Source organism: Nematolebias whitei, chromosome 22 (genome assembly GCF_014905685.2).
Source record: "Nematolebias whitei isolate Nwh7 chromosome 22, NemWhi1, whole genome shotgun sequence".
NCBI classification, from domain to species: domain Eukaryota; kingdom Metazoa; phylum Chordata; class Actinopteri; order Cyprinodontiformes; family Rivulidae; genus Nematolebias; species Nematolebias whitei.
This window is the reverse complement of record NC_056519.1, coordinates 1,074,183-1,085,254: the sequence shown is the minus strand read 5'-3', so window position 1 is coordinate 1,085,254 and position 11,072 is coordinate 1,074,183. Positions and strand designations below refer to the sequence as shown.

The 11,072-nt window shown below is 48.3% G+C and overlaps 3 protein-coding genes and 1 long non-coding RNA gene across 4 annotated transcripts in view; 2 read left to right on the top strand and 2 right to left on the bottom strand.

Moving 5' to 3' along the window:
* The window catches only part of stab2 (stabilin 2), a 57,976-nt gene extending 57,022 nt beyond the window's left edge, over positions 1-954 (top strand). The window contains exon 61 of the mRNA XM_037696106.1: positions 946-954. Coding sequence (XP_037552034.1) covers positions 946-954 — 9 coding nt within the window. The remainder of the gene's footprint in view (positions 1-945) is intronic.
* An 88-nt stretch (positions 955-1,042) lies between these two features.
* Positions 1,043-5,615, bottom strand: ovch1 (ovochymase 1). Its single transcript, XM_037696104.1, has 10 exons — positions 5,470-5,615; positions 5,310-5,385; positions 3,971-4,160; positions 3,754-3,893; positions 3,020-3,170; positions 2,899-2,937; positions 2,591-2,765; positions 2,360-2,517; positions 1,351-1,484; positions 1,043-1,279 (listed from the first exon to the last, which is right to left on the bottom strand). The coding sequence occupies exons 1-10, from the start codon at positions 5,613-5,615 to the stop codon at positions 1,118-1,120; spliced, it is 1,371 nt and encodes a 456-aa protein (XP_037552032.1). The 3' UTR covers positions 1,043-1,117.
* Positions 5,616-5,641: 26 nt separating this feature from the next.
* On the bottom strand, positions 5,642-6,125 carry LOC119427984. Its single transcript, XR_005187677.1, has 3 exons — positions 6,104-6,125; positions 5,758-5,856; positions 5,642-5,653 (listed from the first exon to the last, which is right to left on the bottom strand). It is a non-coding gene; the product is annotated as an uncharacterized LOC119427984 (long non-coding RNA).
* Positions 6,126-9,658: 3,533 nt separating this feature from the next.
* Positions 9,659-11,072, top strand: part of LOC119428422 (filamin-C) — a 92,610-nt gene continuing 91,196 nt past the window's right edge. Inside the window, exon 1 of the mRNA XM_037696103.1 lies at positions 9,659-10,261. Within this exon, the coding sequence (XP_037552031.1) occupies positions 9,892-10,261 (370 nt within the window). The 5' untranslated portion in view covers positions 9,659-9,891. The remainder of the gene's footprint in view (positions 10,262-11,072) is intronic.

Sequence of the window (11,072 nt, the reverse complement as noted above, 5' to 3'; positions counted from 1 at the left end):
ATCTATGTAGCCCACGTCGTTGTCAGAACACCACCTGGACACCCAGCGGTTAAACCACGACATACGGCTAAACATGTCATCGCTGGTCAGGTTGGAGATGGGGCCGGAGAAAACTATGGAGTCCCACATGGTTTTAGCAAAGTCACACACAGAAGCAGCATTAATTTTAGTGACCTCTGATTAGAGGAACCGGGTGTCATTACCGCCGACTATGGCCGCTGGAGTCCCTAAAGACACGTTTGGGACTATGGAGCTTCCAGTAACCAGGGTCTGCTTCTCAGCGGGTGTCCCTGAGCGAGGAAAATCGATTAGAAACATGAACGGGTCGGTGGTGAACTGGGGGCTTAGCCTTAGCACTACGCTTGCTCCGGACCGTCACCCAGCCGGCCTGGGGTCTCGGCTGCTCGGGGTCTGCTGGAGGACCGCTAACGGGAGCTAGCCTCTATGGTTCCACGCTGTCTAAGGGGACCTGGCTAGCTACTGGTTTTTCTACAGCGCGGAGCCGAGCTTCCAGTTCAGACAGCCTCTCCTCCAAAGCGACCATAGGACTACATTTGTTACATGTATCATTACCACTAAAGGAGGCAGAGGAGGAACTAAACATCTGACCACGGAGCAAGAGAAAACAGGAAGCAGGGAGAGAAGCAGCAGCATTTTAAGTTCCTGAGACTCTTTGGGATTAACCTGTAAATCAAAGGTTTAATGGGAAAAAAGCTAGCAAGTGCTAGTAGATCTCAGTACACCAATAAAAACCAAGAAGTGTTGAAAGGTGTTTCAAGAACAATCCAACAGTAGAAAAAAACTGTACGGAGGGTGTTTGAACTAGAACGGAGTCTTGTTTTCTAGATTTATCAATTTTACAAACGAATTACTCCAGCAGAGAAAACAGGAAGTGACAATACGTCTCGTCGCAAACGTCCTCAACAATTTTCAGTGTGTGATCAGTTGGGTTAGACCCTCCTGACTCGTGAGACCAAGTCCGATGCAGACCCAAATACTGCTTTTATGCTGAGAAAAGACCCGGCAGCCAGAACCTGCTCAGAAACTTTATTCTTTAAAAAAAACAGTTTGAGAACTGAGGGCCGTAAACCCGGTCCAGATTTCAGCCTTCAGGCATTTACTGGTCATCAGTCTCGTCTTTGATCCAAGAGTTGTACTCGGGGACTCTGGTGAAGACCGATGGCTTGTCGGCGTTGCACCGCCAGCTGCCCCATGTCACTACGCCAAACAGGAAGTAGGTGTCCCGCCTCTGACAGAACAGAGGAGCCCCGGAGTCGCCCTGCAGAGACAAGCCTTAGTGTTACATCGTTCAGCCTCCGAACAGAACTGGTCTTGAAGCAGCTGAGGTACCATGCAGGAAGCGGAGCCCGCGGGGTGTGCACAGATGTGAGCGTCGGTAAAGAAGTCCCCCCACTTCTGGTGGCAGTCAGTTTCATTGACAAGGGCCAGTTCAGCCTGGTGCAGCTTGGAGGGGTTCATGTTCTCTACAGAGCAAAATCAGACAAGTCAAAGAGTCACACCATTTTTTTTTTACCCGTTTTTCATGTATGTTCACAAGAACATGATCAAAACGTCCCACAGACAAAACGTGCACACCTGATTCTTGGAATTTTTTTGCATGGGTTCTGAGATTCTTTGGTAGTTTTAACTTTGAGCTAGCCTTCGCTTCTTTTCAGCTGATGTTCTGCAGGTTTTAACTTTGCGCTCTTAGAACCCTACCAGCCACGACATCAGTGGAGGAAGAACAATCTGCATCCAGGCTGACAGTCCACGGAGTTTTTACCATTTTTCAAACCTGCTGGCGCTACAAAATGCTACATTAGCTAATGCTGACCTTCAGCTCCTCAGGGGCCACAGTAAGCAGAGGTCAGGGTTAATTTAAGATTTAAACCGCATTTTTATTTGAAACAAACGTGTTGGACAGAGCTCACCTGCAGGCCACATGTGGCCCCCTGGCTGCCAGGTGAAAAGCCCCATTCTACACTTTAATGCAATGCTGTTTGTTTGTCAGTTTCCTCAGAACAACGCCCGAGGCTGCTGAATGGACCCATCCACCTGGAGCTGACGGTTGGATGTTCTGCTCAGGTGGACCGGTACGTTCAGCACCAGCAGCATATTGGTCCATCTCTTCTCAGCACACGGACGTTTGCGGATCAGAACCATAAGAGGGGAAGGTACCTGTTGCTTTAGTTTTTCCCCACCCAGCTGTGATACAAGTCCAACTGTTGTCCAGTTCTTTGTCCTCCACTGGGACACAAATCGGAGACACTTTTGGGCCTGGAGACAGAACCAGAATACTTGTTAGTTCAATAAGTGGTTAAATCCAAGTTAAAAGTTCAGGACTGGAGCTCTTTCTGACCCAGTTTAGCAGAGACACTGAGGCGGAGCAGAGACAGGTCTGACTGAGGGGGGAAGCTGGCGTCGTGCATCGGGCTGATCACGTCCTCCACCAGGATGGTTTGCGTCGACTTCTCATTCATGTCATGGAGTCCAAGGATAGCCACATCTTCCTTAGCACTGCATGAAGGAGTGTGTCAGTCTGAGACCAAGCAGTGGTGCTGGAGGATTACCTGGAGGGTGGGCGGGTCACCTGACACTGCAGTGTTTGGCAGTGACAACCCAGCGGTGGTGGATCAGGACACCGCTGCAGTAGTGCTTCCTGTTGGACTGAAGACTGACCATCCATGGCCAGGAGAAAGGACAGGACTCTGTCACATTGTCCACCTGGATCCCCCTACCCTGGGACACAGAGATCCCAGCCAGACCTGGAGTCCGATCACAATGTGAAGGCCGCTGCTTCCCACACCTGTCCTCTGCAGCCCAGGTGAAGGACGACACAAAGCAGGTCAGTTTGTCAAGAAATTAGATGAGCGTTTGGATCTTGGACTTGGAACACACCTTCCTCTGCGAAATCCTCTTCTAATCCAACGTTGCTATCTGAGCACGAGAGAACAAACGGTTCAAGGCAGAACTCTCGTGGTCCAGTGGGGAAAGGATTTGCAGGTATCTGAATACTCACTCATCATCTCAGAGATCCACCAAACGTGCTCCTGGACTTTGGTGTAAACTCCTGGTTTTTTGGCTCGACCACATCCAACTCCCCAACTCACCAGACCCGCCAGCTCATGTCTGGTGCCGGTAAAGCACGACAGCGGACCTCCCGAGTCCCCCTGAAACCATAGGGGACCAAGATCATGAAGAACAATGAGATCAAAGGCACACATCATGCTCCTTGTTCTTAAGATCATTCTGGACCTCTGACAACTACTGATGGATTAGCTTGTTGAAGGGACGTCTAGTCAAAAAGTAAGGGTAACACCAGAAAAACTGACTGGACCTTAGTGGGTTTTAGCTGAAGAGGATCTGCCTGATGCTTATCCGCAGGGTTAAACGTACAAGAGATCATAAAATAAACGTTGCTTCTGGATTCCTGCATCTTGGGGGGATTGAACCAACAGGGTTTAAATCATGACTGAAACTTTACAAAGCACTTTATTGAAGATTACGTGTGACATTTATAAAGATACTGCAAGTACAGTTGAGAGGCATGAGGCTTTAAGTGTGCAAACTTTATAATTAAGATCTAGTATTTAAACAGAAAACTAATGGTGCCAAGTATTCAGCCTTATGGTATGCCACAGTTCATCATAAAGTTATCCAGAATGACAAATCTTTGTAAACCTCCTAATTTCCAACCCAGAGCTTTAAAATCTGCTGGTTTGAGTCCAGTTCCGAGTCCAGTTCTGAGTCTACCTGACAGGCATCGACGCCTCCTTCTTCCTTCCCGGCGCAGAACATGGACTGTCTGATCTTGTCTTTGTAGTACTCGTTACAGGCATCCAACGACAGGATGGTCACATTCACCTCCTGCAGTCTGTTAACCCGAGGGCCGTCTGGAGATGAGAGAAGAGATCGGGTTCATGTTCTGACCCAAGTTCACCTGGTCCTTCTACAAATCAAACGCTCTGACTCTCTCGGGTGGAACCCCAGCCGGTGATGGTGCACTTCAGCAGGTCGGGCAGTGGACTCATCCAGACGTCGATGGGTCTGACGAACTCGTTGAAAACCAAAGGACGCTCAAGCTTCAGCAGAGCCACGTCGCGCTCCTTGGTCTTCAGATCGTATCCGTTATGGCTGATGATCCGGGAGACCTTGACCAGCTGAGAAGAAAGAAAACTGGAAGTAAACAAATCTTTATTCTGATTCTTGACCTGCCATTGTGTATCTATTCCTCTCAAACCCAGCTGGTGGAAGCAGATGGTCCTCTTGTCCTGATCCTGGTTCTGCTAAAGGTTTCTTCCTCATGAGGGAGTTTTTCTTCCCACTGTCGCCTTCATGCTTGTTCAACATGAGAGTTCAGTGATGGAGTTAAACTCAGAGCTGCTCCTCAGATAAATAATGTTCAGTTATTATTTTATATTTGAATGTTTCTGTTAAATTATTATTTTATAGATGAATGTTTCTGTTAAATTATTATTTTATACATGAATGTTTCTGTTCAGTTCCTGAGACGACTTCTGTTGCGACTTGGAGTTTTAGGAATAAAATGAACTGAAAGGTTAGAGCTGCTGGTTTTCATCTTTTTACAGATGAAAATCTAAAGCTGAGGTTTGAAATGGTCATTGGACTGTACATCAAGACACTCGAAGCTTTTCACAACTCTGTGCCCTCATTTACCTCCACACACACTCATACAACTCTACTGTGCACACACATGCACGACGGCTCAGTGGTTAGCACTGTTGCCTCACAGCAAGAAGGTCCTGGGTTCAATCCCCAGCTGGGGTCTTTCTGTGGAGTTTGAATGTTCTCTCCGTGCTGCGTGAGTTTCCTCCCACAGACTAAGAACATGTCTGCCTTCAGGACCAGGCCTCCCTTGCAAAGAGAGATCTGTGATCTCAGTGGGATTTGCCTGTTTAAGTAAAAAGTTAATAAAATTACACACACACACATCAGAGCCTCATCACATTCAGACACCGATGGGACACGTCAGAGGCAATGAGAAGTTCAGTGTCTTGCCCAGGGGCACTTCAACATGTGACTGCTGGTGGAATCAAACCCCAACTCATTGGAGGACGACTGCTCAAACCACTGAGCCACAGCCGCTCCAGTCCCCAGCTGGTTTAGGTTTTAGCACACCTGAACCAGAATGTTGAACTAAATCCTGAAATCAGGGAAGAGTTTCTAACCGCGACAGACTGGATTTACTGAATCTAAAGGATCTAAAACAGAATCTGGTTCACATGACGTGAAGCGGTTTGAGCTGGTTGGACTTCTGGAGGAACCAGAAGACCCAGAGACCTCCCCACCTGCTCCTCGGGCTCCTGAGGCTTATCCAGGTCGTGCCGTCCTGCCAAAACTTTCCACAGAGATTCCTTGTTGTACCTGGAACATCACAGGAAGTGAAGACAAAGTGACAGGAAGTTGACCCCTCCCTCAGGGATCGAACTTACTGGTCTGACCTCTGACCTTTTGAAGCAGTGGGCAGCAGAGATGACCCACTGCGGACCGATGATGGCTCCCCCGCAGGCCGGCATGGATGACAGCTGAAGGGAGACCTGCCAGGGCCACGAGTGGGCCCAGGCCTCCTGACCCCCGATGATCCTGGTCTCCATCTCCTGCTCAGGGGGGAAGGAGCGCTTACCCGCCACCTCTGAATCCAAACAAAGAGGTGAGGACAAACACCTGATGCAGGTGAGCTTACTGACCCGACAGGTGGGCAAAGTTTGACCAAAGACTTCACCTTAAAGAACTCACCGCTGAAGCCGAACCATCCTGAGAAGAAGGAGTGCTGCAGCCAAGTCTGGTTCATCAAAGTCCGGTTCAGCTGATTCTGGGTCAGACTCAGATTTCCACCTGAAACAAGGAAACCTTTAAACCAGGCTAAACAGCTAAACCCAGACCTAAACCCAGGACAAGCCAGGGTACCCAGAGCTCATATAATCAGAACCAGACGGGTCTTGGCCAGATTTGCACCTGAAACAGGAGCTTGAACCCAAACTCCCCTCAGAACTTCTCTGCAGTCCCAACAAACTGTTCCCACCAGACTTTCCCTGGCTCTTCCGTCAGGTTCCAGCTCAGAGAACCTTCAGGTGTTGCTCACCTGTCTGCAGCGTGACCACACGAAGCCACAGGAGGCAAGAGACCCACAACAGCATGGCTGCCCGGTACCAGGATCCGTCCAACTGAGCCCTGCTGAGCCACACCTTCATAAGTCACCTGTCTGATTGGACACACCTGCAGCTGGCAAACTGCCAGCCGCTCAGGGGTTTCCTTTGGTTCTGGTTCTAAGAGACCGGATCGGCTCAAACACTGAAACTTTAGGAAACATCACTTCCTGTTGTCCCCGTCAGGACAGGAAAAGAAGAGAAAGTTTGTTTTATGGTTTTATTCTGTGTTGAGCCGGACGGACCGTGATGAGACTAACGGGTCTCGTCTGGGTCCAGATGGTTGAACCACTGGTTCAGAACCACTGGACCCATCGTTACGTGGAGCAGCTGTTTGTGCACACACTGACTGGAACATTAAAGATCGTTGATTTAAATGTTCTGAATGTCTTTGACTCGTTTAAATTAAGAAGAAAATGTAAAACTTTGTGTCACGAGCCAGGTCCACTGTCAGCTGGTAATGGTCACAGTGGGCGGGGCCACATGTAATGAAGTTCATTAAAGTGTTTAAAAACATTTTCCTGGTTTCAGAGGCTGCACCTGCACGTTGGAAAAACTTCAGGTGTTTCTGCTGTCTGCTGATGACGTCATCATCCTACTAAACCATCTTGACTCTGATTGGCTGTGCTTCATCTCCTGTTGGTAAACATGCAGAAGACTCCTCCCCCTCCACCCGGAAGAAGAAAGAAAAGGTGGATGAAATGAGAGAAACTCAAATTTAAAGTTTCTTGATATAGAACGATCAAAAGCGCTCAGAATATGCAGTGGAGCTTTTAGAACGTCACCAGCTTTACAGGTAGAAGTGGGGAAATGCCTTTAAGACTCAGATTAAAGCAAATGTTGGTAAATGGGGTTACTGTTAAAGGACATGGTCAGTCTCATCCTATTCATCAAATAATACAAGAATGTTGGGAGCATCAAAAAACAGATATCTATAGTTTTGGCTGGACATGGAATATAAAAGCAGCGTATGCAGGATTACATGAATTAAACATGTCCTACAGTTCTTCCTAACATCCCACACTGGCTTTTTACTAACCCCTCTGTTGATCTATCTTTACACCAGTTAATTAAAATAAAGGCAAGCACACCTCAGAACATTTATTAGTGCAACAAGTCATCAATAAACAATATGGGAATAAGATTATAATATTTACAGGTGGCTCCAAAGATCCGGAGTCAGGACGCACTGGAGCAGCAATTTACATCCCAAACCAAAATATAAAGAAAAGAACAACCGATAACTTGACGGTGTTCTCATAGAATTATTAGTAATACTTGTGGGTTTAGAGTGGACAGAAAGACATGATGATAAAAAATGTGTAATAGCATCAGACAACATGGCCGCTTTATTAAGCATCAATTCAAATAAAAAAAGACGTAATTAACAGGATCCTCCACGTTTTATATACAGACTTTGGTTCCAGCACATGTGGGAGTGGAGGGTCATGAAGGTGCAGACATTTGAGCAAAACAGGCAGAAAAATTAAAAAATGATAATTACGACATACCACTATGTAAAGACGAATGTAAAATGATAATAAATACATATATTAAGGAAATATGGCAGGAGAACTGGGACATAACTGACACAGGAAGACATTTACACAACATACAGGAAAAAGCAGGTTATACAAGGAAAACAGGAAGTAACAGGAGATTAGAATCAATAATTACTGGAATTAGAGCCGGACACACTGGATTTAATAAATCTCTGAAAATAACTGGTAAATGTGCAACGGGACTATGTGACAAATGCACCAGCAGTCTCCCTGAAACAGCTCAACATGCCACTATGGAATGTTCTGGGTACAACACGGAGAGAAAGCTGCTCCGAAAACAAATAAATAAAATGAATATTAAATTTACAATTGGGGATGTTTTTAGTGGTGACATCAGCAAAGTTATTATTGTAGATTATACAAACTTTTACAGGAGATGAGGAGAAGAGATATACAATTCCAGCACTATATTAACCAACAGACCACAGTCAGTGAGGATCCACAACTTCTCCACCATAACCGTCAGCACTGGCTCTCCTCAGGGATGTGTGTTGAGCCCCCTCCTGTTTACTCTGCTCACGTATGATTGTGCAGCTACCCATCCAGGCAGTCACATTGTAAAGTTTGCAGATGATACAGCGGTGGTGGGATGCATCACAAACAATGATGAGTCCAGCTACAGGCAGGAGGTGGAACACCTGGAGAGCTGGTGCAAAGAGAACAACCTTCACATCAATGTGAAGAAGATGGAGAGTCGTGGACTTCAGAAGGAACAAACCCACCTACCCCCCAGAACATAGGAGGATCAGTGGTGGAAGTGGTCTCCAGCGATCGTTCAACGAGTTGTGTTTGAAGTTTAATCTCGTTTGTGGCATCAGGATCTACAACGAGCTGATCGAAGCAGCACGTCTTGAATCTGCTTCAAGATCTGATTCATCCAGAACGTCCCCTGGTCCGATCAGCTGTTCACAACAAGCTCACGAGGAGTTACACAGAAGGACCTGCTCACATCGATCGGCACTTTATTCTGGAAGATTTTACAAGGGAACAAAACTCTTCTGCACTTCCTCCAAAAGTTCAGGAAGTCCATTTAAAAGATCCACCACATTAAAGTTCAGACTGCTGCGATGAAGAGGAGTCACCGCATCATCTTTTCTTCAATCGTGTCACTCAGGACTTCTGGAGCAGGATGTGGGCGTGGCTCCAGGCCCCGGGAATTGAACTACCAGCTCAGACTTGAACAATAACACAATTTGTTGTTTATTTTCAAAACTCTAAAATATAATTTTTAATCAAAGTTTTTTGTTCATAAATGTAGATTTTTTTTAAAGTTGAATCCAAATTTATGTCTTTGGGGAAATGACCTGAAAAGTTTTGAGTCTTAATTTATTAAAAAGTAAATCTGCTCATGAACGGTTTGATCCGCGTCTCGTTCATCTGGATTTTATGTTTTGGATGTTTCACTTTGTTTCTCTGTAAATTGGAGTTCTTAATAAAAAAATTAGAGTCCAACTTCCAGTGACCCGGTTGGACTCTGCTGGTTCTGAGGGCCCAGCTGCAGGTCCAAACAGGACCGGGACTCTCTGGGGACAGGTTCAGGTTTTCTTCATAAACTCTGGTTTTATTCTGAAATATACCGGAAGTAGTTTTATTTCCAAGAAGTTCTGGAGGTTCTGTTTGGGACAAGGTTCAGAACCAGAGCAGACAGCAGGGGGCGCTGCAGCTCCATCACGGGCCCACAGGACCGACCCGAACCCCCTTCAGGACCGGTTTTCTTTTAGACTTTTATTAGAACTTCCCAGACCCGGTCTCTGTTAGTCCGGGTTCGGAGCGGGTCGGAACCGGACCTGCCCGCTTTAGAAAGTCTAAAAATATCGGTGTCAGGAGGTCCTGGAGCCCGGGTCCTGGTGCCGGACCCCCTCCCCCGGTCCGTGTGAGGTCCAATCAGGACCTGCCAGACCCCCACCTCGGAGGATCCGGACTCGGTTCTTTATGGTCATGGGGGATTCCTGAGAGTCCATGAGACTGACGCGGACCCTGCTCGAACCTCTGACTCACTTGGACCCCAGACCCGGTTCTGTTCCGTTTGGACCCGCAACAGAACTTTGTGGCACCCTGAAGCTGCAGGAGTCCCGACCCGAACCCACCGAGTCCGGACCCGCTCCTCCCTCCCTCTGCTTGGACCTGTCCACGGCTCCGGTTCGGTTCGGTTCTGTGGGACCATGATGATGGGCAGCTTCCTGGAGCCCCCCCAGCAGCAGGTCCCTCCTGAGTTCGGGCCCGGTTCGGAGGAGGAGGACCTGCCGTGCACAGAGAAGGACCTGGCGGAGGACGCGCCCTGGAAGAAGATCCAGCAGAACACCTTCACCAGGTGGTGCAACGAGCACCTCAAGGTCCTGCACAAGAAGATCCACGACCTGCAGCGGGACCTGAGCGACGGCCTGAAGCTCGTGGGCCTGCTGGAGGTTCTGAGCCAGAAGAACATGTACCGGAAGTACCACGCCAGGCCCAACTTCCGGCAGATGAAGCTGGAGAACGTGTCCGTGGCGCTGGAGTTCCTGGAGAGGGAGCACATCCGGCTGGTGTCCATCGGTAAGAGGGGCTCACCTGGACAGGTGGGGAGGGGGCGGGGCCACAGGGGGGCACGTGACTCTGTTGGTCTGGAAGCTCATGAAAGGTAAACCAGTCTCCTCATTGAAGAACTTTATGGGGCCTTCAGGGTTCTCCAGAACTTCCTGATCTGGACTCGTGGATCCCTGAAGGAGCAGAAGGTTCTGCTGGCCTTCAGGTCCATCAGAGGTCAGGCTTTGATAGTCCTGAGTGTTTTAGGGGTTCCTCAAGGTTCCTCAGAGACTGCCGAGGTGTTTGGAGAGAAGACCCACGAGGTCCAGATCTCAGTCTGAGAGCCGGTTCCAGCACGGCCTCAGAGACCCTGGACCTTTAACAGAACCTGGTACAGGTTCTTCTGACTGGAGTTTCTGCTGTGGGTCTGGGGGTCCCTGAGGGGGCGGGGTCTCTGAGGGGGCAGGGTATGTCTAATGATTGATGCAGAACAGCTGAGCTCCTCTGAACATCTGCTGAAAATAGAGTGAGAGTCTGAGCAGGGCCGGTCTGACCCGCAACAGGGGCCCCGGGCAGAGACCTGCTGTGGTCCCCCCCCCCCCCCCCCCCATGTCTTATTTGCAACAAACTAAATGGAGTCATTCAATTGATTTATGTAGCACCAAGTCACAACACAAGTCATCTCAGGGTATACTGGTCTACACGGGTCTACACTGGTCTACACTGGTCTACACTGGTCTACACGGGACACCCTGTCAGGTCTCAGTCCATCACAGGGACACAGGGACAGGTTTCAGTCCATCACAGGGACACCTGGACAGGTCTCAGTCCATCACAGGGA

Excerpts from the sequence above, each read along its gene's own strand:
- ovch1 (XM_037696104.1), bottom strand. The coding sequence starts at position 5,615 with ATGGAGACCAGGATCATCGGGGGTCAGGAGGCCTGGGCCCACTCGTGG. Across the intron at positions 3,171-3,753 it reads GAGGCGTCGATGCCTGTCAG|GGGGACTCGGGAGGTCCGCT; the intron begins GTAGACTCAGAA and ends CTATGGTTTCAG. Across the intron at positions 2,938-3,019 it reads GTGGATCTCTGAGATGATGA|ATAGCAACGTTGGATTAGAA; the intron begins GTGAGTATTCAG and ends TCTCGTGCTCAG.